At 37.8% G+C, this 26,866-nt stretch overlaps 1 protein-coding gene and 1 long non-coding RNA gene across 3 annotated transcripts; both read left to right on the top strand.

Annotated features, from left to right (window-relative positions):
- Positions 1 to 12,919: 12,919 nt before the first annotated feature.
- Positions 12,920 to 15,380, top strand: LOC131221685 (vacuolar protein sorting-associated protein 52 B-like). Of its 2 annotated transcripts, XM_058216990.1 has the most exons (4): positions 12,920 to 13,299; positions 13,522 to 13,656; positions 14,554 to 14,586; positions 14,949 to 15,380. In XM_058216990.1, the coding sequence occupies exons 1-4, from the start codon at positions 13,234 to 13,236 to the stop codon at positions 14,970 to 14,972; spliced, it is 258 nt and encodes an 85-aa protein (XP_058072973.1). In that variant the 5' UTR covers positions 12,920 to 13,233; the 3' UTR covers positions 14,973 to 15,380. The 2 variants fall into 2 exon arrangements, with proteins under 2 accessions (XP_058072973.1, XP_058072972.1); XM_058216989.1 differs by lacking the exon at positions 14,949 to 15,380 and having other exon boundaries at positions 14,554 to 14,667.
- Positions 15,381 to 18,080: 2,700 nt separating this feature from the next.
- On the top strand, positions 18,081 to 18,567 carry LOC131221686 (uncharacterized). The gene is made up of 3 exons (XR_009159529.1): positions 18,081 to 18,209; positions 18,305 to 18,360; positions 18,498 to 18,567. It is a non-coding gene; the product is annotated as an uncharacterized LOC131221686 (long non-coding RNA).
- The last annotated feature ends 8,299 nt before the right edge of the window (positions 18,568 to 26,866 follow it).

The raw sequence follows: 26,866 nt of genomic DNA on the forward strand, positions 1-26,866 counted from the left end.
TAGTGGCTTCTGAAGTCTGCATATGTATCAAATGAAGAGGAAATATGGTTATTTATTGGTAATCACACGTGTGAACCCTGAATCTCACGCAATAGCTCCTTATTGCACGAGGGATGAGTCCCATTGTGCCCCGCACAATGGACCATTATCTAGTTCCATTGCGTGAGCAACATATTTCCATTGCGCCCCACACAATAGACTTTTATCTTCACTCTGTTGCGCGCCGCACAACCAAAGTTTATCGGCTATCAATCTTCAATTTTCTTCTTAAATTAGTACTCCAACAATGCTCAAGAGGTAGAGGGTGCCTCTCAGTAGTTGAGAGTTTCTCTATTACAAGAGAGTGTCAATGCGGGGAACCAAAAACCCAAGCAAGGGTATTCACCGCATCAGCGAACCTGTTTCATCTTTGGGCTGTTAATTAAATGTGGAAATTTTAATTTCACCCATTCCTATTTGACTTGTTCTCATGTTTTTTACTTTTGTCAAATGAAAATACTGCCATTTAATTTTACCCTCATTTAAGCCTGTTAACGTCGGTGCACGAGGTGTCATTTAATTTTACCCTAATTTAAGCCTGTTAACGTCAGTGCACGAGGTGTCATTTAATTTTACCCTCATTTAAGCTTGTTAACATCAGTGCACGAGGATGCCTAGGGATAAGTGGGGTCCACTTGAACTTCTTTAGATGGGACGCCGATTGCATACTATAATTGCGATATTGGATGGTGCCCTGTGGTCCCATGGTGATTTATCTGTTTTATGGAACAGTCCATCCATTTGGTAGCCTATTTTAGTGCATGATCTAAAAAATGAGAAATATCTAAGTCTCAGAAGTACCATGCCATAGAAATCAGTGGTGATTGAATACCCACCGTAAAAAACTTATTGGGTTCGATCAAGCTGATATTTGTGTTTTCTCTTCATCTACTCAAGTCTGGATGGCAAACAAACCTTACAACGGCTTTTGGAGTTTTTAAGGGCGGGAATTCAATCACGGCTGTTTTCCTGTGACATGGTCCACCTTAGATTTGGATCTGACTCGCTCTGGTCTCATACATGAGCTGATAAAATGAACGAATGCCATGGAAAAAACACATATATCACTGTAGGTTCACAGAGCTTTTCCAGCGACATTCCAGCACCAACGTCTAACCGACACAAATAAAGGGTCATTCAGGGTCTGTTTGGGCAGTGGGATTAGAAGGGATTAGGTGGGATGGGATTCAGAAAACATAATTGTTACCCATGGCAGGGATTGTCCCCTATTGCCATGGGATCAAATTAATGTCATGCTTTGTTGATAATATGATGGTGCATTGAATGGATATACCCACCATCATTTGAAATTACTTAGAATAACATACATGTGTAATATCTATACCGTTCATTTGTTTTGTAACCTTATTTTATGGCATGGGTCTAAAAATGAGGTAGAACCAAAACTTATGTGGCCCCAAAGAAGTTTTCAACGGTAAATATTCAATTCCCATTGCTTTCTATGGTGGGGTCCACTTGAGCTTTAAATTTACCTGATTTTTTGGCCCATGCTCTAAAATAATCTCGATTAATGGGTGGACGGTGTGGATATAGCCCACACATCATGGTAGGACCTACACAACTTCCCAAAAATTGAGTGAAATTGGCATGAGACCTAATGCAATTCCATTTAATGTAATCCCAAGCTTTTCCATTCTTCCCAAACATGGAGTGGAATTGGCACGGGACCAGATGAATCCCATCCCACCGAATCCCTTATAATCCCACTGCCCAAACAGACCCTCAGTACTTTGTTGGAGCACGGGGCCATGTGCATGCAGGACAAAACGGCATTATATATACTTTGCTGGCGTACGAGGCCTTGTGCATGCAGGACAAAACGGCAAAACGGCATTACATATACTTTGCTGGGGTACGGGGCCATGTGCATGCAGGACAAAACGGCATTATATATACACGTGGCATACGTGTACCTCATTCTAAATCCCGAACGGTACAAATTATGGGTCTGCGTTAGATGGGGCATCATGTCTTCACGTGCATCACAAATGTACCCACTAGTCCTTTCCACCAAATATTATATCATACCTATGGAAGCATTCCTTAATACATTTTTTTTTAAAAAAAAAAAAAATTCTTTTTGTTGCATTCCTTAATACTTTATTATACACATGGAAGTAGTCCTTTTCACATAGTATTTTATATCACGGGAGAAGTAAAGTGGACAAGTTGAAGGCAGGTGGGTCTTTTGGGTCCCTACTCATAGCGCCGTTTAGGTCTTACCCGGTAACAATGTAGTGGGTGTTACCCCTACTATAGGGCCCACCTTGATGATATGTTGTATATCAATGCCGTTCATCTGTTTTTCCAGCTCATTTTAGCATGGGGTACTAAAAATTATGTAGATCCAAATCTCAGGTGGACCACACCACAAGAAACAGTGGTGATTGACTGGCTTACCATTAAAAATCCAAAGGGCTCATTGTAAGGTTTTAATAATACTTATTTGCAATCCAACCTGTTGATAATGTCAAGAAGATCTTGATGAAAAGAAAATAGAAATATTAGATTGATCTAAAATTATGGTGGTTTATAAAAAGTTTTTAGTGGTTATTTATCACTGCCTTTATTGGTATGGTCCACTTGATATTTGGATCTTTTTATAATTTGGGATCACATCTAAAAATGAGATGAAACAACAGATGGACAGTGGGGATATATAAAAATACATCAAAATGGGCCCCACACAGCTGGGGTAACACCTGCTACCCAGGCAACAACTAATAGGCTGGATTAGGTGTTATCGGGGTAGTAGCTTATTGGGTGTTACCCTTATCCAAGGGCCTACTTTAATGATATGACATACATCTACTTCATCAATTTGTTTTTGCTTATTTTAAGACCTTGTCCAAACAATTAAGCATATCTAATTCCTTAATGAACCACACTACAAGAAACACTGATGTTTAAACAATTATTATTAAAAGTTTTCCAAGGCTCACTATAACCAGATCCGTAATGTTTATTTGTGACGTAGGGAATGTCGTGTAGAGGTCGAGCATAATCTTCTTCAAGGATAACTATTTCAAATCCACGGAGTTTCTCTTCAGAGAGATTTTTTGAATCCATGAAAAAAGAAACAATAAAATAGAAATAAATTCTAAAATTTTCGTAATTTGATTGATGATTGAAATAAACGAATTTACAGCCCTTTAAATAGGGATATTAAGCCATGAGAGAATTTTGGGAATCAAACTATAACTAAAAATCCTAGAATTCACAACTTCCTATAAATAGTAAACTTACTATTTATAGACGATCGTGATCTCTACTAGTGTGCATGGTTTTCGGCCAAAAATAGTAAGCGTCCTATTTAGCTGAATCATAATGTACCCCTAATTATTTTAAGCATTTTTCATATTGTTGGACGCAACTCTTAAAGCCCAACAGATGAAGAGTTATAACCAAACTAAAACTTATTATAAATGGTAAAAATGAAAATAAAACGGGAATTTGACCGTTCATCTGGTGGTATCAAGCAAATTCGGCTTGCACAATTCGACGTAGCCAGGTTGGGTGGCTAAAGTAGCTTGTCCTACCCCAAAATCATATATGGTACGTCCAATAACTTATTCCGGTTTGCAAGATACGCCCGATTTAAGGTCCTGATGGTTCAAATCACTTCCGCTTGCGATCAGGCCTCTTCTGGTCCATCTTGGCCATGAAATTATCTGCGACCTGCTCTACATCAATTTGTCATGCAATCCATTAATAAGGTTATGCAGAATTGGATGAAAAAAAAAAATACAAAGATTAGCTTCATCCAAAACTTTTGTGGCCTACCAAAAGCTTTTAATGGTTATTCATCACCTTTTTTTTGTGGTGTGGACCACTAGATATTTGGATCTACTTAAATTTGGGGATAACATCCTTCAATGAGGTTAGAAAATGGATGGACGACATGGATATTGTAAGACTCGTATCATAGTCTGTACCGTTCCGTGAACTTCTGCGGTCCTTCCAGTCAAATTCCGGTAACCCTCGACGTGTATCCAATGTTTGTGCGTGATCCTAAGTCGGGTCCTATATACCAACGTCGGCTCGATTCGAAACTTGTACCTTAACGACCGCGCTGTCGCCGCGGTTCTAACGCCGTGACTTGCACACTGAACCGATACCTAGGTCAGAAGATGTGGGCCCGCGCTGATTTTGAGAAAACGTCGCGCGTTACGAATTCGAGAGAATCTCTATAACATGTCCCATCAATTAATCAATCACTCATGTCAAGTACAAGTTAAGTACAAGCTATACCCAAGTACAAGCAACCCATCTCTCCCATTCCCAAAGTCAACTCTCTCTCTCTCTCTCTCTCTCTCTCTCTCTCTCTCTCTCTCTCCACCCATCCCTTTCTTATAACCCATCACCCATCCTTATCATCCCATCACTTCTCTCTCTCCCTCATTTCTCAAAAAAAAAAAAAAAAATCTCCCAAGCATCCCACGTCCAACCTCTCTTCTCTCCCAAAACAACAAGTCTGGCCCACTTTCCCTCTCTCTCATCTCCCATCTCAACCATCCATTCATCATCAACCTCCATCAATAGTGAATGCAAAGAGCTAAGGAGGCTAAGGGACCAAGAAGGAGACAGATAGGTGGGTGATCGACCGTTAAATTTCTTTTTTTTTAGGGACCACATGTAATGGGACCCGTTTGAAGCTTACAATGTAAGAAATGGAGGGCCCTTAGTGGCGGGGTCCCTCCTCTTCATCATGATCTCTCTCGTCTCTTCTTTTCTCTCTTTTTCTCTCTTGCATTTTGAGTTGATTTGGCCATGTGGCCCACCGGGATGGACCCCACCACGAAGTGTATTTTTATCCATGCCATTCACCTTCATGTGACCCAGCTAACGGATGTGTTGGAGCTACACCATCCAGCCCATTACGAGGCTTAGACAGGAGGAAAACACAAATATTAGATAGATCCAAAACAAGTGGGCCATGTATATGTGGGACCCACCATGATGCTTGCCGTCCAGCGTCCCTAGACGCTGGACGAGTGTGGCTAACATGGAGTGCGTGTACTGACATGGGTGTGCACTAACAATTAACAAATATATATATATATATATATATATATATATATTATATTTGGGCCTTTGGGATGGGCTGCTCATACAGGCCTCACCTAGATGCATTAAGTTAATCCATGCTGTCCTCCATTCTCTGGCTCATTTTAGGCGTTGAGCCAAAAATTAAAGTGATTCCGATTTTCTGGCGGGCCATACCATAGAAAAACAGTATTTTCTACCATTGAAATCCACCCTAATATTTTTATACACCAAAATACCCTAAATATTAGGCTCGTTCTGACTGTCTTAAGCCATGGAATGCAATGGCTGGAGTGGATTCAACTAATGCGGGCCCCACGAATGAAAAACCCCCCAAAAAATCATAATTTTCAAAAAAAAATACATAAACAGTAGCAGCGTCTGCTGTTGCTGTTGACAGATGACACCAGCAGCGTCTGCGCTGCTGCCTGAGGACGAGTGTGGGCAGGGACTGCAGGTCCCAGCGTGGGCCCCACCGTGATGGGTGTTGATATCCACACCATGCATTTTGATGGGGCCCTTAGGGCAGTGGGCCCCTCTAAAAATCAGTCGTACTAGAGCTCAGGTGGCCCACACGGCAAGGGAACAGTTAGATTGAACGTCTGCCATTGAAACCCTTTGGGTGTCACAGGAGTTTTGGATCGTTATAAAATTTGTTTTCCCCCTTCATTTGGGTCTGCGTGACCTTATCAACGGTCTGGATGACAGATAAACATCATGGTGGGCCCCACGTGGGACCCACTGATGTATGCATGTACACCCACACCGTTAGTCCGTTTGGTGGAAACCACCAGTGATGCATGTGTTGTATTTGTACCGTCCACCTTGTGGACGCTGGGCCGCTGGCCCAGCAGTCCAGTGGCATGGATACCATGTACAGCCCCCACCATGATGCCTGTGTTGTATCCCTATCGTCCGTTCATTAGGCAAGCTGTCTTAGGTGGACCACATAGCTGAACCCCCACTCTGATGTATTGGTTCATCCAACCATCCATCCTTTTGGTGAGCCAGTCCTAAGCTCGATACTAAAAATAAGATAGATCTAATATCATGTGGACCAAACTACAGGAAACAGTGGGTTTAGATGCCTACCATTGAACCCCATTTGGGTATAGAAGTCTTGGACCAGTATGATACTTGTTTATCGTCTTAATACCTGGTCCTCCTAAACTTATGATCAAACCGGATGGAATTAAATGCTATGATAGGTCCCACTGGAATTTAACGGTGGAGATCTTCATTACCACTATTATTTGTGGTATGGTCCAGATGATCCATTGGATATCATTTTTAAATAATGCTCTAAAATGATCTTTATCTACAGATCAATGGTGTGGTTGGTTTGAGCCCATTTGATTCGGCCCATTGTTTCCGCTCATTTGATTAGGTCTGATGTGATATATGAAGCCCAATGTTGAGGCCCACCCTGATATATACAGACCCATGTTATGAGGCCCACTTGATGGATTGGAAGCCCATGGGTCGAGGCCTAGTAGGATGTACATGAGGCCCATTATAACGTGATTCCACCATGGTTTATGTGTTGACCTTTATAGTGGGCTATGCCTTGAGAGCAATGATGATTTGACGTCCACATTGTAAGGATAATGCTGGTTAAATGTCCGCATTGTCACTCTCCCTAAGACCCATGGATAGGCCCATACTTGTAGTGTGTTGGCCGTCTAGGCCCATCTTCGCTATGCACAGAGCCCATCACTATATAACATGCTTAGTATAGATCCATGATTCATGATCATACGCTCATATATATGCTTGATATGAGGAGTGCCTGATCATAGTATATGCCCTCGGGCAAATTGTTTATGGGCTCCCTGATATGCAGAGTTGCCCTTCATGAGCGCGCGGTATGCGCAGGATTTGTTGCATGTCTGGTAGAGTGATTCATGTACTTGCATTTGTGTGATTATGATTATTGTATGCCCTAGTGACATCAGGGCCATAGCCTCCACAGACACATCGTGGATGGCTGGATTGGATACCGAAAATACTGTTTCTAGCATCAGGGCGCCATAGATGTCCCTGGGTGAAAATTCCAAAACCCGATGGTACCAGAGGATGACTCCAACGTCGAGACTGAGTGGATACATAAGCGCGCGAGGACCGTATACTAGTAGGCCGCATCTCCCACTGTGTCGTGATCAGTTGGAAAGGGGTGTGACCTTACCCGCCTGAGTGAGGGGGCAATTTCTACATTGAGTTTGACCAGCTTGAGGAATAGGTCCGCTATCGACGAGCCGGGCCTGATATTGGCAAGCGGATAGTGAGGTCTTTTTCGCTCTCCCAGTTGTGCGTTCAGACAGGGGCGGCAAGCTGGCGTAGAGTGTACTAGACCTCGGTGATTATCCAGAATGAGAATTGTATTGATATATGATGAAGATTGGCATGCTTGAACTGCATCTCGCATCGCATAGTCTTGACATGGCCGATAGCATTCATATCTTGCACCGCATGGCCTTGGTACGGTTGATTGCATTCATGTACTCATCAGCATGATTCCGCATTTCTCTGACATTGCATTCTGAGCACGCTTATATTGCGCACACACTTACACTACCCTTTAAGCTTTCTATAAGCTTATGCACGATTGATGCATGCAGGTGACGTCAGGACGCAGCCGTAGCCTTGTCCAGTTGGAGTGTGCAGATGAGCTTTTGGAGTTTCTGTTATTATCATTATCTTGTATTTCCCTTCATATGCATTGTATTCAAAGTTTTTTATTATAGTAGATTTTGTGATGGTATTCTTGTCGTTATTGTTTGTGGGTTATGCTTACGGTTATGCTTATATTGAATCAAAATCATGTCTGAAATCCTCCTTGTAGGATCCCAGGATCGGAACCTAGTGTATAGATGCCGGGAGCCAAGAATGGGGTACTACGGAGGCTGTCGGCGCCAGATTCAGTGATCAAGAATTTTGTGAGCCTGGTTTTCGAGTTTCGGGCATAATAGATATGAAACAAATTCATTAAAGTAGGCCCCACATGGTGAGGCTAACACTCGCTAAGCTATTACCCGAGTAACAACTAATTAGCTCCCTGGGGTGTGTGACAGTGTCGTTAATGAGTTGGGCTCGGGCCTACTAAGATCAAAATTTTGAACAGGCTCAGCCCAACGGTTTGGCTCAAAGCAATTCAAAATCTTTGCCAAGACCAACCTCAGGTGTGAGTATGTCAAAGAAAAAAGAAAAAAGAAAAAAGAAAAAAAAAGAAGTTTATCTTTCAATGAGATTCATTACTCCCACACGCATGCCCAATGCAGTTCTCTACAAGCCACATGTACGTGACGTGGAACACATGACAATCCACCCAACAAGAAAATGTCAGCACTATGCCAAAACAGTGAATTTGCGACGGATCTTTACGACGGACTTCGTCCGTCGCACAAGTCGCTTGGTTTAACGACGGATTTAATCCGTCGCTAATGGAAAAAGTCCGTCGCCAAGCCCGTCATTTTCGAAAATCCAGTTGAAACGTCGCAGAATTTCCCGACGAACCAAAATCCGTCGCTAAAATCTCATTTACCACGTAATTACGACAGATTTTGGTCCGTCGTCAATTAACAACGGACTAAATTCGTCGCATATTTTGATTTTGCGACGGAATATAATCGGCTGCAAATTCCTGCCCAAAATACCAATTGGCGACGCTTTTCAGTTTCTTTTGCGACGGATCATAGTCCGTCATAAAAGGACTTTTGCCTAAAACATTAATTTTTTTCATTTTTTTTAAAGAAAATGGTGGAAAATTATGCTTGTAGTCCAATAATTTGTTTTTAATAGGATTTCAATGGTTTAATTGTACATATTTGTATCTAAGATTATTTTTTAACAATTGATTGAATGCAATATATATATATATATATATATATATATATATATATATATATATATATATATATATATATATATATATTTGTTTTTATATCAAATGAGTGTAATTTTTTTCTTTTTAAATTTAAAACTAATATTTAAATGATTTGTAATAACACATGAAAAAGAATATTGAGAAGTTTAAAAAAATTTAACAATCTTTGAGGAAAAAATTAGATTTTGAAAAAATAAAAATCATGATTTAATAAAAATCTATTTTGTGGGGAAAAAAAAAGAATATTGAATAAAGTTGATAATTTTGAAAAAAAAAGAATTTGATTTCAAGAAAAAAATAATATCCTAAAAAAGAAAATTAAAAAGATTTTAAAAAAAGTGAAAATTTTCACAATGTTGAAAAATGAAAATATTTTGAAAAAGAAATGAGAGTTTGTATTTTGAAAAATAAAATAAAATTGAGAAGTTCGGTAAAAATTGATGAGTTCGAAAAAATGCTTTTAGAAAAAATGGAGAAGTTAGAAAGAATTGAAAATTTTAAAATAAAACAATATTAAAAAATCAATACTTTAACCAAAAAAAAAAAAAACATTTTGAAACGAAAAATAAAGAAGTTGAAAAAATTTGTGATTTTGAAAAATAATTGAAAATGTTCAAAATTTGAAATTAAAAGAAAAAGTTATTTATAAAAACACTGAGATTTTGAAAAAAAAAATTATCATTTTAAAAAGGAAAATTGAAAAGTTGAAAACAAAATGATGCTTTTGAAGAAAAAAAAAATCGGCATTTTAGAATTTTTGGAAAAAATAAAAATAAAATTTGAGAAATTTTTTGAAAATTTGAAAATAAAAAATCAAAATTTGTATTTTATTTTTTATTTTTTTGAAATATTTTATAATAAAAATGATATTTTGTTAAAAGTTTTCAAAGAAAAATTAAGAGTAAAAAAATATACATTTTGAAAAAAATATTATTTTAAAATGGAAATTGAAATTTATCTATGAAAAAAAAATATATTTTTTAATAAATTATTAGGCACATCCACTAATTGAACATTTAACCATTTTTGGACATTCTAATTAGTCCTGATAGAAGAGTAAATAACTTCAGATGTTTAAATCAAATTTCACTAAATTTGTTGATCAATCTTGTATGCCCAATATCTTTCTCATATGTAGCTTGATCGGGGCGAGTAACTAGTCAAATTGAGGGTATTGATTAATAAAATAGAGTAAATGGACCAAACATATAAACTGGGCCAAATATTCTCATCAAAATTGTGACTCAATTTATTGATGTCGTGAGAACTTAAGAATTGATGTTAGTAAGTTTTGTGGGCCCCATCATGATGTGTGTCGAACATCAACATTGTGCATTTGATGTGTCCTCTTTAGGTTATGAGATATCTCAAAAATCATCCGTATACGAAACTCAGGTAGGCCATACCATCTAAAACCATGTGAAGACATCCTAAAAAATATAAAAGCACTTGGTGGGGCCCACATTAGTTTTGGATGCAGCTGAAACTTGGTCTGACCCCTCATCCAAGTGGGACACACATAATGAGTGGGTTGGATATGTGAATCACATTTAGGCAGGCCCAATATATGATTATGATGTTTTAAGGAAACCCTCTCTACTACATTTAGGTGAGTTACCCTTACTTAGAGTAAACTTTATGGGGTCCACTATTATTTATTTATTTTATCCATTCCGTTCATCCATGTTAACAGATAATTTGAGGTCTAAAGAACAAAAAGGAAGCATATCTAAAGCTTAAGTGGACCACACCACAAGAAATAGTGTGATTGAAACTCTACCATTGAAAAAATCTTGGAGGCCATAGAAGTTTTGGATCAAGCTGGTGTTTACGTTTTCTCTTCATTCATATCTTTTTGATATTATGAATAGGTTGGATGGCAAATAAACATTATTGTAGGCGAAATCATTATTCCACATTGTTTCATGTGGCATGGTCCACTTGAGTTTTGGATTTACCGAAAATTTGGGATCAACCTACACCGTTCATCCATTTCTTGAGATCATTTTAGAGAATTATCCAAAAAATGAATCATATCCAAAGATTAAATGGACCACACCACAAATAAGGGAAATAGATTGGCTACTCCTGACACCAACGGATGGCTCGTGGTCGGTGCTCTGTGGGCCCCACCATGATGTATGCATTTCATCCATGTTGGCCATCTATTTTTAAAGATCATCTTATGGCATGAGACCAAAAATGAGGTACGTTCCAATCTGAAATGGACCACATTACAGGAAATAGTGTTGAATGAGTGTCAACCATTAAAAACATTTTGGGGGCCATAAAAGTTTTGGATCGAAATGATTTTTATATTTCCCCTTCATCTAGGCCTGGATGACCTAATAAACAGATTGGATGTCAAATAAACAATACAATGGGCCTTAGGAGGATTTTAATGATGGATATCCAATCACTATTGTTTTCATGTGGTGTGGTCCACCTGAGATTTATATACCTCTCATTTTTGGAATAAATCGCTAAAATGACCTTTATAAATGGATAAATGTAATGGATGAAATACATATATCATGGTAGGGCCCACAGAGCACTGACCGCCAGCCTCAGGGCTGGTGTCAGGGGAGTAGCGGGACTAGCTAGTGAAGTGATGTCAGCAAGTTCTGTGGGACCCACCACGATGTATGTTTTGTATCCACACCTTCCATCCATTTGGAGAAATCATTTTAGGGGAATATCCAAAGAATGAGTTAAATTCAAAGCTCCAGTGGACCCCAGCACACAAAACAGTGGAACAGTGACGTCCACCATTAAAAACTTCTAAAGGCCACAAAAGTTTTATATGAACCTGATATGTGTGTTTTCCCTTATTTCATGTCTTTTTTAACATTTGAACGGGTTGGATTTCAAATAAACATTTTGATGGGCCCTAGGGTAGTTTCAACGGTGGGAATCACTCTCCCCGTTGTTTTCTATGGTGGGGTCCACTGCAGATTTTTATCTGCCTCATTCTTTGGTTCATGACTTAGGGCGTGTTTGGCCGGGCGCTGGATATGGTATTAGATGGGATTAGGAGGGATGGGATTGGCAATATCCTGGGATAGGCATGACAAGCCAAACAGATCCGGTGCACTTGTCCAGGGATACGAGCAATCCCATGGATCTTAAGACAATCCACTGACAATCCACTGACATCACCATCATTACCTTAACAGTGATCCTATCCCTTGGTTGACTGGATTGGACGGTAAAATCCCAGGGTAAGCGGGGCGTGCCAAACAGACCCGGTGAACTTCCGAGGGATATAAGCAATCCCATGGATCATGAGACAATCCACTGACACCATCATCATTACCTTAAAATTGATCCCATCCCACTAAATCCCATGGGATCGGTCCGGCCAAACACGCCCTTAAAATTATATCTCAAAATGGATGGATGGTGTAGATATAACACATACATCATAGTGGGGCTCACAGAACTTGGTGACGTCAGAGGGAATAGGGCGTCGAGACGCCCTAATTCTTTCAGCGCCTGTTCTTCCTCTCTCTCCACCTCTCTCGCACCCTCTTCCTCCTCTGTCTCTCTGCACCCTCTCTCTCTCTCTGTCTCTCTCGCACCCTCTCCCTCCTCTCTCTTCCTCTCTCTCTGATCTCTCCACCCTACCGTTGTCGAACGCCCTACCCACGCACGCCCTCTCTCTCTCTCTCTCTCTCTCTCTGAAGCTCGGTTGAAGGCTAGCTAATTCACGACCGTGAGGTATCTCTCTCTCTCTCGCAATCTCTCTCAATCTCAAAACCGATTTAGGGATTTAGGGATTTAGCAATTTGTGGATTTCCGATTCGATGTGAACCCTCATTTAGGGATTTGGGGATTTTAGGGCGCATTACTTCACATTGTTGAGAATCAGTAAAATTGCATTTAGGTACAGCAGGTTGATCATGGTGGTTGCTATCTTAGAAGACAAAAAGCGATATATTTATTAATGTGGCATATTACAGAGTTCCCAGAAATGGCCTTGCAGAAATCCTTTAACCTGTTGGTAGTTTTGATGGCCCACTCTGAAACCTTGTAATCGTTGAGAACTCTTTGTTATAGATCTGGAAACGCATGCAACTGTCATGATTGTAATTACTGTATTTGTCTTCATGAACTTATAGGGCCCAGAGATTCGGACTGGTTTTCTCAAGGACAGCAAGCCCATCCAACTCAAGAAGGGTCAAGAGATAACCATCTCCAATGTAAAGACATTATGGGAGGACGATGTTCATCCACATTACGTCATGAGACGTTATGCCAAGTTCACAACCTCACTTATTCAACTCAATGAAGAATATGGAGATGGTCAGGTAAGCCAGATTCTATTATTCAAATTAGACCAAGTCCCTGTTACCTCTTGAGATTGGCTTAGTTATTACAATTTACATACCTTGGGATGGTAATTTTAATTTTCAAACAGCTGTTGGATTTATTTTTCTCAATTATAGTTGGTATTCTATCCCTTGATATCTTTAAGTCAACCGTATTGCAGCATCTGAAATCAGTTAGTTTTGCTTGACTGATATTTGTAGCTTGAATTGAATCTAGAACGACTTCGAATGGCTGTTGATGAGTTGCTTATTAAGCTTGCCAAAACATTCACCAAGCCAAAGTTGCAAACAGTGTTCCTCGTAAACAATTACGATATGACTATTACTGTGTTAAAGGTGAGAATCAGATGTTTTGTGAGTGCTCATTGTTTTCTCTCATGAATTCATTTAAATTTTGGTCATGTATGTTGCTATCATCTGTGCACTTCTATAATTGTTATAGTGAAATTTTATTTCCTGGGAAGTGGGTACAGAAGCTGGGAAGGCACAGATGTATTTTGAAGATCTGCTGAAGACCAACACCACTATTTTTGTGGTATGTATTTTTGTATCTTGTCATTTAAGGATTGCCAGCTTTTGGCAAATGCTGGATCACTTTCAAGTAAGATAATGCTTCTTATCTGCGAAGATGGAGTAAGATTTAACTGAAAATGGCTATGTTCTTCTAATTAAGGTCTGCCCAATTGTGCATCTCTGGATGTTAAAATTGTGTATTTTGTTGGTTTGAACAATTACAATGGGACTGAATTTATTCATCTGGAATTGTAAACAATTAAAATTTCCAGTGTGTTAAAATGGGTCTATTTGTATCAGAAATACTTCCAACTTCTGAATATCTTACTCTGCATAATGATGTCTACAAGCACACTGATGCACAGTGAAATATCTTACTCTGCATAATGATGGGAATGTCTTTTACATTCTGGTCCATCGTGATGAATAATTGAATGAAGATCCTGTCCCATAATTGATTTCAAAGGACAGAAAGTGCATACCTCACTCATGACCCCTTTAGTGATATGTACATATTCAAGCTTGATTTATTGATTCTTGCTTATAATAAAATGCAGTAGGCAGGGATGTCACTTGGGATGATTAAACCTTGAAAAATGCAATTAGTCCTTTCAATTGAGAAATAGTTAACTTATGTAAGATGTCCATGAGTTTTTATATGATCATGTATAGCCGTGCCATATTGCACCTCTTCACGTGTTTTTTGGGTATGTTCTTCAGGAAAAAAGGACTCTCAGGAGGTGGCTTCCAAAGGTAAATCCTCCACATCCATGGGCAACCTCATCCACACATCTAAATACTTCTTAAGGCACATGCCCACGAGTTGAATGTTTTTCCAAATGTTGCCTACTTATTTGTTTGGATGTACAAGTCAACTGAATTGTAAGTGTTCCATCTAATCAAGAGATATAATAGGTTGTTTATATCTACTCGAAATATTGCCCAACTATCCATCCCAAATTGCAAACGAGAACCAACATGAAACACCCTTTCACAACTAAATTTTTTTCTGCTTGTATCATTGAATTCTGAATTCGTCTGAGACACAACAGCAATCAATGCTACTTGTTCTCATCGCTTGCATGTTGTGCTGAAGGTTGCATCTTTTTTTACAGTGTACAGGAAAGGTGAAGATATGAACTGCCACTCTAGTGTACTTGCACGTTCTTGCAGATTCTATTAGAAGGTTTTATATCTTCTTTGCTATAGTTTTGTTCTGGTCTAGTAGGTGGTCAATACTCAAGTGCTATTATGTCCTTAGTTCTGTGCTTTTGCCTATGCTCTTGAGTACCATAAGACACCAATGCCCTTGAATTTCAAAGATGACCACCATTCCCTTTCTTCTCAGCTCTTGGTTTGAGCCAATGGGCTGCACATTTTGTAAAAGTTTGCATGCAACTCTTAACTTTTGTTCTTTATGCTACGTGATATTCTGCTAGTTGAGATCCACAACTTACTGATTGCTCAGAAATTTCTGGGAGCTGATAGGCAGCTACAGTTCCATGGTGGCATGTTGGATTATCTTTTTTTCCCTGTATGTGGATTTTTTGCAGGTTGACTACTTCAGTCAATCTACTTCTATCAAGATTGAGCAAACTGAAGTAGAGAAACTAACCTCATCTTTTATATTAAATTCAATAGGAATTAAAAATGCTAGAGTTATTTATCCATCGAAGTAAATTTAGGCCCTGTTTGGATATGAGGAATCTGTGGGAAAAGAAATTCTTTTTGCAGAAAACTACAGCTTTTTTTTGTTTCCACTGTTTGGATTGTAAAAGACTAAGGAATTCTCAATTCTATTTCCACTGCATTCATTGCATTTGAAAATAATGATTACCTTTTTGGTTGAATCTGTGATGGTAAATTACTGTGGATTTTCTTTTATATCTGTTGATTTATGAGAATGAGGATTCTTTTGCTAGAAACCAGAATAAATCTGTATAAATACCATTTTCCTTTGCAGGAACTCAATTAGAATGTGGGTGATATCTAAAGTTGAGTTGGGAGCAAAGCGATGCATCCTTTCTATATATATATATATATATATATATACACGAAAATGCTCACCTGCGAACCAGTTCGTACGTACTAGGTACGAACTTTTTTGAGAACCCATCATAGGTGATGTGGATCCAAAATCTGAACCGTTCATGTGAAGCAGCACCTCGTGAAACCCCCCGAGCCCAAGTTTTACTTTGATCTAAAACTTTGATGGGCCATGAAAGATGAAAACAGTTTCCTCCCTTGATTTGCATTTCTCTTTGCTATGGCCCACCAGAATTTTAGATCGGGGTGAAAATTCTTCATATGGGGTTTCACGGGATTCCGCATCACATAGACTGTTCAGATTAGACACCCATGGCAGGTGTGCAAAGGTGCGCACGTGCGTAGGTGCGCAGGGGAGCATGACTCTATATATATATATAATTGTAGATACTATTTAGTAAGACTAATTAATACTAATGTTTCTATAGTCTTTTAGACAACTAGTGGTTTTCCTCAATGCTTAATCAGATGATTTGGAAACCCTAAAAAATGACTCTCTCTCTCTTTTTCTTTTTCTTTTTTGCAGCTGTTGTTAGTTGGAGAGAGTAGGAAAGAAGAATCAGAATTTCTCCATTTTTTGGTAAGTCTTCTTCCTTTCAAAATCTTTATCATCAAGAAACTTCTTGATATTTAACGATTACATATGTTTCTTAGAACAAATGGATACAACTGGCATCAAGAAACTTCCTTTCAAAATCTCGATGCTTACTATCAACTACTTGCTATGCCGACCTCCAAAAAAAAAAAAAAAACCTTTCACAGGTCTTGTAATGTAAATCAAATTTTAATTAATTAATTTATGCATGATATGCTAAAAGAAAGGACATTTCTACACGTCAAAATGGGTCTCACTATAGAAAACATTTATTTCATGATTTCGCAAAAAAACGAGTAGAAAAATAAATCACAAGTGGAAAAGTTCCACAATTAGTTATTAACTGATTGCAAATCTATTTCATAATGAGGAGCCACAGCCTAATCAGATGTTGACAGGGTCTGATGCATAGGCATGAGACATTCCAATAGGTTTTGCATGTTCCTTGGGTCTTGATAATCATAAAGGAGAAGGAAATAAAATACAGATCATACAATCATTAAATCTAGTTCCAATTTAGAAGGCACTTTTCCTGGTTCTTCCACATGGGAATAATGCTAATGCAATCAGGTTGGCATCAAATCCAGCTTTCGGCAACCACACATTGTATATTGATTACTGTTTTATTCAAGAGAAGTATCAGGCAGGGATCATTGCACTTCCTTGGTTCTCTATTATGATGCACATTGCAGATGTGTTTTAGGCATTCACTGGTACTGTGCAATATTTTTAGTTGAAAAACTGGCACCTATTGATCCATCCATGTCAGTTTGAGCTGTTTTAGATGATGATATGTTATGCATTATATTGGTTCTACGTCATGGTCATATGATGTAATTGTGCTGTATTTAGGGGTATGTATATCCTTTCCTGATATCTTTTAATTGGATACAACCCAAATGGTGCCAAGGAATAATGCAGAGTTTTTATTCTGACCAGTATTACCTAAAACACCAAAGACCCCACGTTTTCCGTTCCAGATTGAGCAATCCAGATTATGGGTCATTTGTGATCTGGGCAATATTTTTAGTGACCCAAAATTATGGTTCTGTATTCTTAATATTGATTAAGTAAATGAAAATTTATATTTACAATGAAGGTACTTCTACTTTTATTATTTGTTATAAATTTATCTTATAACAGTAAGCATGCAGGGTCTATAATAATAGCATCCATCATTTCATATATGATTAAAATATGATTTCATATACAAAACCATATTGCATACACATTGTATGTATTGGAGTGAGGGATATGAACCTACCCTGAGCGTACCACGTAATGGAGGAAGTGGCAATGTAGCATATTGCATGCTGGTTCCCATGCTATGTACCAAAATGACCCACGATCCTGGTAACCTTGATTCGGACACTTTAAATTTTTACAACATGGGTAATCATTTTGTAAATTAATTTCTTACTCCCAAAATTAGTTATTTCAATATTGAAGGAGTTGTTCCCAAAAGGAACAAGACATCAACCAACAGATTATGAGGTTGTCTTTAAGCCCACCACTTGCTCTGTTATAGGATCTTGCTAAATCCCCTTTTTAAAGTTAGATAAAGTCAGTAAAAGTTTTAGCTATTAGACTATCAAAAATACATCGAGGGCATCGATTCTCAAATTAGCAATATTCTGACTTTCATTTTGTAGGATGCCAGAGGCAAGGAGATTGAGGATGTATAGATTCTCTTGGAGATCATTTGTACCGTATGGACTATATGGACTTGGTTCAGGTTGGGCATTGCATCTCTTGCATCATTGTGCATCGAGGTTAAATTCATTTTCACAAACTCGTATGTTTTAATCTTTGGAATTACTTCATTTCCAGGGCCATCGTCAAAGTGGTGCAGATATTACTATTGCTTGTCTCCCTATGGATGACAGGTATTAATCAAAACCAATTGTTGTGGTTGCAGAATCTGAATGAGAGTTACTCCTATAAATATCTATCAACTACCTTTTTCTTCAAAAAATTAATTCATGGTTTTATACTAATTTGGAGCATCTTTCTTCCTTGACAGTCGTGCCTCAGACTTTGGTTTAATGAAGATAGACAACAAAAGGTTCTTTTCTTTAATGAAAAGCCCAAAGGAGAGAATTGAAAGCAATGGTAATTATCCCGATACCTTTATGTTTGCATCTACTGATAGGATTAGACTGAAATCAGACCTCATGAGTATGAAGCGATTCTACAATTTTGCATGATTGCTTGATCTTCATTTCAAATTCCTTGGGCGGTGGATACTACAGTTTTGGGCCTGTCACGAGAGGAGGCTGAAAAGAAACCATACATTGCTTCCATGGGAGTGTTTGTCTTCAAGAAGGAGATACTCGTGATGAGGTTTGGTATTCAAGCTGCATGTAGATTCTATGATTTTTAAAAGAAGTTGAAAGAAGTTTGATAAGAAATGTTCCCTACATATCTGATCCAGTGAACCGTCACATCTTTTGTTCGAAATGAATGACAACGCACATGAATTGGCATGCAGAAAATATAATTGAAGTTAGTTGTGTGATTCATTAATATTATTACTCCTTTCCAAGTCATGATTCTTCTAGGACAGTTCCAGTCTGTCTTTGTGGTTTTGATGTCTCTGTGAACAATTTTCAATCTTGATTCTTCATGGAGATGTGCCAAACCTCTAGTTATCCCGACACATATCTTGTGCCTCATCAACTAACCCAATTTCAGCTGACATTCTTCTGGGCCTATAGATATCCAAAAACAAAATCAGACATGCATTTTATTCACATATCATGACACCAATTATAAATGTTGGTGAAGCAAATCATACCAAACAATGCACAAGGAAGTTATTTGATACTCCAGCAGCACATGATGCCTAATATGCAGGCACATCAATATGAACAAAACTTCACACATCCAGTGCAAGCAGGTCTTGCTGTCTCTGTTCTCTTTAAAGCTGTCCAAGTATTTGGTTGAAAATTATTGGTAAAGAATAGAAAACCAGACTGCAGAAAGGAAAGATTGACCAATTCAGAATACAAATATTACTTGACTGATTCATGTGCTGTTTGGATGGATAATTCACCCCTACAGTCCAGATTGAGTAAATACTCCATTCTTGCTATTTCGATATTTGAAATCTCATGATTTGTACCCATTTCATGTCCCTATAGCAGGCTGCTCCACAGGCAAGCTCACAGGTTTAGAATATTTACATTTGTGTTTGAGTATTTACATTTATACCTTCCAGGTTTTTGTTTTTTAAGTTTTACCGAGGTTTTTAAGTTGTACATTTCTGCTTGTTCTTTTCATTTAGACACTAGTGATTTGCTTTGCTTGTGAAACTCGTGGAGTTTCATTGTAGGCCGAACTGATTGCAAATGAAAACAATGCAGTTCCAAGTAAACAATAGATATGAACATTTTCTTTTCTTTTCTTTTTAGATTTTTGAAACATGTGCACAGGCAATGCTACACCTTACGTGTGAGAACATGCAAAGGCACTCTCGGGAGTTGAAAGGGCAAAAATGCCCTCGGCTTGAAGGGTTGTACGAGGAAAAAAACAATTCAATGTCACTCCTCACTCTGCAGCCTCCAAGCAAAGCCCCCCAAATAACGACATCAGGTTCGAAAGGCATCTCTCTAGCTAGCAAATGTGCATCCTCGAGCCTACCATTTCGGCCAAGCGAATCAATCAAACACCCATAATGCTCGATCTTTGGATCCATCCCAAAATCTCTCTTCATACTAAATTTTGCTGCATATTTTGATCCATTCTCTCTCCGAATCTGCTGTTAGCTGTGGTAGCTGTTTCCTCGCTAAATTTTGCTGTTAGCTGTGGTAGCTGTTTCCTTGCTAAATTTTGCTGTTAGCTGTTTCCTTGACCCATAGCAGGAGATGGAGCAGTCGGTGTGATGAAAGCAGGGCAGACCTTTACAATCGAACCCGTGATCAATGCAGGTATCCTTTTGAGATTTTAGCAAATGTCTAGCATTTCAGTACCTCTGTTAAATTCATTCTGATAAAAGCTTCCTTTGTAGGAATAGGATCATCTGATTGGAGTGTTTTTACACCTTGACAATGGAATGTAAGTTGACCAATTGGATGGTCCAGATTGATCAACTGACCACGTCCAAATTCAACTCATTGTGCTTGAAGCTCTAGCACTATCTTATTTATTTATTGCTTAATTGCAGCTGATTTACTTTTTGCTTTATGGCTGCTACAGGATGATCCTGTTTGTGTTACTGCCCAAGGTGATGGCAAGATTCTTATTACAGATCCATGGGTTGATGGTAAGTTTTGACATTCAGTATATCGAACTTGTTGCAATTATTTGGTTCTCATTCTACAAAAAGAAAAAGTTGCATAATAGTTTCAAATGAAGATATTGGGCTAACAGGTATCATATATAATGCTTTGGCAGGGAGTTTTATTTTCAGTATTACTTTTTTGTTTTGATGAATAGGCTTCTCTTATTAAGGATTTATTTTGTGAATAGAATTCTTATTAAACAATCGTATGAATTATTTTTTGAATGACCATCAGGTGTAAGATTTAAAAAATAAAAAAAATAATATCTGACTAAATGTTCTAAATTTACAGATATTTTAGCGACGGACCAAATCCGTCGCTAATTTCTGAACAAGAAAATCAACGACGGATTGGGGTCCGTCGCTCTCCCTAATATTTTTCATTACGACGGTTTTTTCAAAATTTAGCGACGGATTGTTTTATTTTTTGCGACGGACCTTATCCGTCGCAGATTAAACGACGGATTTTATCCATTGAAAAAGAAAAATGACCCAGTAAACAGCGACGGACCAAGCGACAAACGAAATCCGTCATTTATTTGGTTTTACGATGGATTTGGTCCGTCGTAAACTCGCGATTTCAGCATAGTGCAGCTGATCTAGTGAGTTGTTCAACATTTAAGTCTATGGGGTGGGGATTGCTGGATGATAGGTTGGCCTGCCCACACATAAATTTATGACAAATCCACCCCATCCATTAGATTTTCCACATCATTTTAGAGGAGCATGGTCAAAAAAAAAAAAAAAGGGAATATTTTTAAAGCTCAAGTAGGCCCATGAACAACAAAGAATGGAAATTGAATGTCTAAAAACATTTGAGGAGCCATAAATAGTTTGTGACAGATCCACCTTGTCCATCTGTTTTCCAACTCATTTTTAGGACATGACCCAAAAAATAAGGCAGATCAAAAGCTCAAGTGGGCCACATGATAGGAAACAATGGGAAAAAATGCCTACCGTTAAAATATCTTGGGGCCACTGTGGGACCTATTTTGAGCTTTGGATCAGCCTATTTTTGGGGATCCCTTTAAATGAGCTAGCAAAATAGATGGACTGAGGATTTCTGACGCACATCAAGGGGGCACCATGTGCTACGGGGGTTGAGGGTTGCTAGCAATCAACAGCTCGAAAAGCTTGTTGGACATTTAAGTCCAAAGGTGGTGGGTTTCTCAACCATACGTGGGGCCTACCATGATATTTGTGATAAATCTATCTCATCCAATGAATTTACCATCATATTTTAGGGTAGAGACTAGAAAATTAGCCCGATACAAAGCTCAAGTAAGCCATACGAACAGGAAAATTTGGGGATTGAATGTCCATCATTGAAACATTTACATAGCCTCATATTGCTTGTCACAAATCTACCGTCCATCTGTTTCTCCATCTCATTTAGGACATGAGCCAAAAAATGAGGCTGATTCAAAGCCTAAGTGAGCCACACGACACGGAATGGTGGAAGAGAGCTCTCACTACTGAAATATCTCGAGGCCATCGTGGGGCCCACTTTTAGCTTTATATGTATCTCATTTTTTGGGCCACGCACTTAAATGAGCCTGAAAGAAAAAAAGATGGATGGGGTGGATTTTTCACAAACATCATAGTGAGCTCTAAGTATGGTCGAGGTTAGGTTGGCACAACAATGAATCTACTGGCTGGTTCCTCAGACAAACGTTTGTAGATTAAGCTTTATCATACAAAGCCATGTATGGGGCCCATTCTAGTGTATGCATGACATCCAATCCATCCACCATGTTAGTATTTTTAGGTTTTCTTTGGTGGCTAAAAATAAGTTGAATCCAAATCTAAAGTGAGCCATCGTCATAAGGAAAATAGAAACATCACCACCACTCATTACTTATGAAATCGGAAATTTTGTCATTAAAAAGAAAAAAAAAACTCTCAATTTTAATTTTTATTTTGGTTAAAAAAACCCCTACATGTGAGCAACTCTCATTGATTGACCTATATTATCATGTTGGAAGCGGGTTACATTCTACCCTGCCCTAGATGATAATTTGTCTGGGTAGGGCTCTATCCATTTTTTACATATCATTTTAGGGTGAGCCCAAAAATGAGACGGATCTAACATCAAATTTTTTGGTTTAAAAAAAAAAAAAAGTTTGAAATTTTCGTTTTCTCTTCAAAATGATTTTTGAAAACGTAAAGGAAAAATAGGTTTTCTTTAGTCTCACATCGGATATATTAGGAAAAAATTTGTTGTTTACAAGTGATTGAGTGGTGAGTATTCTTAGTTGGAGAAATAGAGGATGAGATGCTCGATTTGTCTGTTCCAGCGCTATGTGTAGCATGTGCGCGCATGGGGGCTCGCAATCAGAGATGGGCATGGGCGAGGGTGTGGGCAGTGTGACTGTAGTGGAGCTAGATAGCACACTTTGCACTGTGCATTGTCGTAAAGTGGTCACTACCTCACGACCTTATGCAAACCGTGGCAAGACGGTGCGATCGTGGTGCGAGAAGAGAAGTGTGAAGTCAGAAATGTCTCACAAATGTTCTGAATTATTGATGACCACCTATCAATGGTCCACACCTTAGATGCTATATAAACTGGACCATTTAGGTCCAGAATCATCTAAGTCCAACAAATTCAATCAGAATTTGATATGATCTCTTTAAACATTTTTCTTTTTAAGAAATTACTGAGTAGCTCGAACATTGTTTGAGTTACTAAGTTCAACCACACAACAAATCTGTTAGATTTACAAACTTCATTAACCGATTTCTTGAGTAGATTTGTTTGTGATTATTGCGCGAAAGATCCAAACAAGAAGGCATGCCTTATTGTGTAAGAAATTCATTTGTAACCCATTAACAATCTCAATTTCAATTGAGAAGGGGGTGAATCAAGTTTTAAGGACAACGTATTTATACATGATTAAGCCTGGTGTTACTTTCACTATTTTTTATTTTCAATTTTTCAATATAATTTCCCCAACATTCTTAAAGCTTGACTATGGATATAGAAAGTATTGCATCAGTCGAAATGATAAACTAAGATTTAATCAAACTAGACCGATTTGATGGTATAAACTTTACCAGATAGCAAGATAAGTTGAAGTTTCTTCTTACTGCCTTAAAAATATTCTATATTTTATAATCCAAACTTCAACCTTACTAGGAGCAATTGACAATAACACTCTAGAACAGATCACTGTTAGAATTGAATGACAAGAAGATGGACTGCTATGTCGCGATCATATTCTCAATGCTCTCCAAAAGTACTATTCATTTAAAAGGGTTTGAATTTATTTACTAAATGAAATTTAACATCCCTAATTAGTGTATGTTTGTATTGTTTAACATAATGATTGTAATAAGCCCATTAAAATATATACTTTAGTCAGGTACAGGGAATGTGATGGTGGACATGTATTTATGGGCAATGACAATGCCAGTAATGTTGTGGCTATTGATACTATCCGCATCAAGATATTCGATGGGATGGACAATACCTTGATTAAAGTAAGGCACGTTCTTGATATAAAAAAGAGTTTGATATCTCTCGGTGCACTCGAGGCGATTGGGTGTAAGTTCACCGATTTCAATGATATCCTTCAGGTTTCTACAGGGGCACTCATAGTTATGAGAGCACAGAGGCATGATAGCCTTTATAGGTTAATCAGAAGCACTTCAATAGATGGAGTTGCAACTGCGGTAGAAGATTTCATGTCTGCACGTATATGGCATACACATCTAGGCCACATGAGCGAGCGGGGCATGAAGGTACTTTCTAATCGATGCTTAATTCTTAGTTTTAAAAGTCTTGATTTAAATATATGCGAGTATTGTATATATAGTAAACAATTTAAGTTATCTTTTAAATCTGAAAAACATGTATGTAAAGGATTGCTTGACTATGTGCATTCTGACGTATGGGGGCCATCGCCCGTGAAAACCATTGGATGGTCGTCATGGTTTGTAACATCTATTGATGACTATTTCTGAAAAGTTTAGGTGTGATTAGCATATCTTAATACTCTTTGTAAATCCTGGCAATCTTTTAGCAAGAAACAAAAATGTTTGATTGTTTCCATCAAACATTTTTTGTAACCCTTGGACTATGAAATGTTGTGTAATGGTTTTTTATGTCCACATTAAAAGCTGAGAAAGAGAAGGTGAGAGTAAAATTTTACTTGGAATAATATTGTGGGATTTCAAATGGGTAAAGGTAAGCATTATATAAGTATAAGATCCAGTTGCTTGATATCATAACAGATCATCAATTTCTTCTAGCTTGCCTCGCTAATTTCCTTATTTGCCTGACTCAGTCTTCAGCTTGCCTTGCTTGATTCGTATGTTGCCTTGGTCAATTTTCACCTTGCCTCACTCGACTTCATGTTTCCTTGACTCAAAATCACCCTGACTCGTTGAATTTCTAACTTGCCTCTCTCAATTATTAGGTTGCCTCGATCATGGCAAGCTTACCATCTTCTGAATTTGAGCGAGGCCTCACTGAATTCCTTGTTTGCATGGCTCAATTTTCATATAAGAAATTGAGCGAGGGAACCTAGAAATTCAGTGAGGTAAACCTGGGCTGATTCATCGAAATAGAATATTTAGGAAGAATTCAGTTGGAAAAAATTTCCATTTCCTATCATGTGTGTTCAGTTTGGAAATACGAACATTAGAATCAAATCATTGAAATCTTTGTTTGATCGAAGGGTTCTAGACAAGCTATGCCCTATTTACAAGATGGAACACCAGTTGATATGGTCTTCAACCCATTAGGAGTACCTTCATGAATGAATGTGGTACAGATATTTGAATGCTCGCTCGAGTTAGTAGGGGACCTGCTAGACAGACATTATAGAATGGCACCCTTTGATGAGAGATATGAGCAAGAGGCTTCGAGAAAACTAGTGTTTTTTAAATTATATTCAGCCAGTAAGAAAATAGCAAATCCATGTACTTTATCTGTTGGGTTACGGGCGGGCATTTTACCAGAGGTATCTATTATATCAATTTACCCTTGTATGATTCCTGTTGAAGCATATACTAGGGGGGTGGGTGCAGGGTGGACGATTTCAACAATGAACTCCTCACAAATCTTTCCATTTTCCAATTCAATCCACTCTATTCCACTACAAGAAATCCCACCTTTAGCGACAAAAATTTTCGTCGCTAAAAGCTAAATTTTTAGCTACGAGAAATTTTAATCGTTGCCAAAGGCAAGCTTTTTAGTGATGAAAATTTTCGTCGCCAAAAAAACTTTTAGCGATGAAAATTTTCGTCGTTAAAAAACTTTTGCAAAACTTTTAGCGACGAATTATTTCGTCACTAAAAAATAAATGCTCAACTTTTAGAGACGATAGTTTTTGTCGATAAAATTAATTCCAAAAATAAAATTACAAAAATAAAATTTCAAAACTTTTAGCGACGAAAATTTTCGTCGCTAAAAAATAAATGATTGACTTTTAGTGACGATAGTTTTCATCGCTAAAAATAATTCCCAAACTTTTAGCGACGAACATATTTGTCGCTAAAAAATAAATGTTGAAAATTACAAACCTTTTAGCTACGAATATTAGACTTTAAGCTATGAAAATTTTCGTAGGTAAAAGTCTTTTTAACAGTAAATGTTAAACTTTTAGCTACGAAAATTTTTGTAGGTAAAAAATAAATGTTAGACTTTTAGCTACGAAAATTGTCATAGGTAAAAGTCTCTTTAAAAAAAAAAAAAATCCAGCACAAATTCCTGACATACACCTGTTACAATATATTTCATCATATTCATCCTGATATACACCTGTTATATAAATATATTTCATCATATTCACATTTACATCCATCTAAACCCAAACTAGTAAATCCATCCAAACATAAATTACATTCATCCAAACACAAACAATCTTATCCACATCATATTCATTCATGCATAAATACATATAAGCTTAATATCATAAACAAAAATATTATAAACCTAAACCTTAACCTAAACCTAAAACCTATAACCTAAAACCTAAACCTAAAACCTAAACTTTAACTTAAATCTAACTTAAAACCTATAAGTTTAGGTTTATGAAATCGGGTTCAGGTTCGGGTTCGGGATCGGGTTTAGGTTTGGGTTTTCAAGTTTAGGTTTAGGTTTA

The sequence above is a fragment of the Magnolia sinica genome, chromosome 12 (genome assembly GCF_029962835.1).
Source record: "Magnolia sinica isolate HGM2019 chromosome 12, MsV1, whole genome shotgun sequence".
In the NCBI taxonomy this organism is placed as follows: domain Eukaryota; kingdom Viridiplantae; phylum Streptophyta; class Magnoliopsida; order Magnoliales; family Magnoliaceae; genus Magnolia; species Magnolia sinica.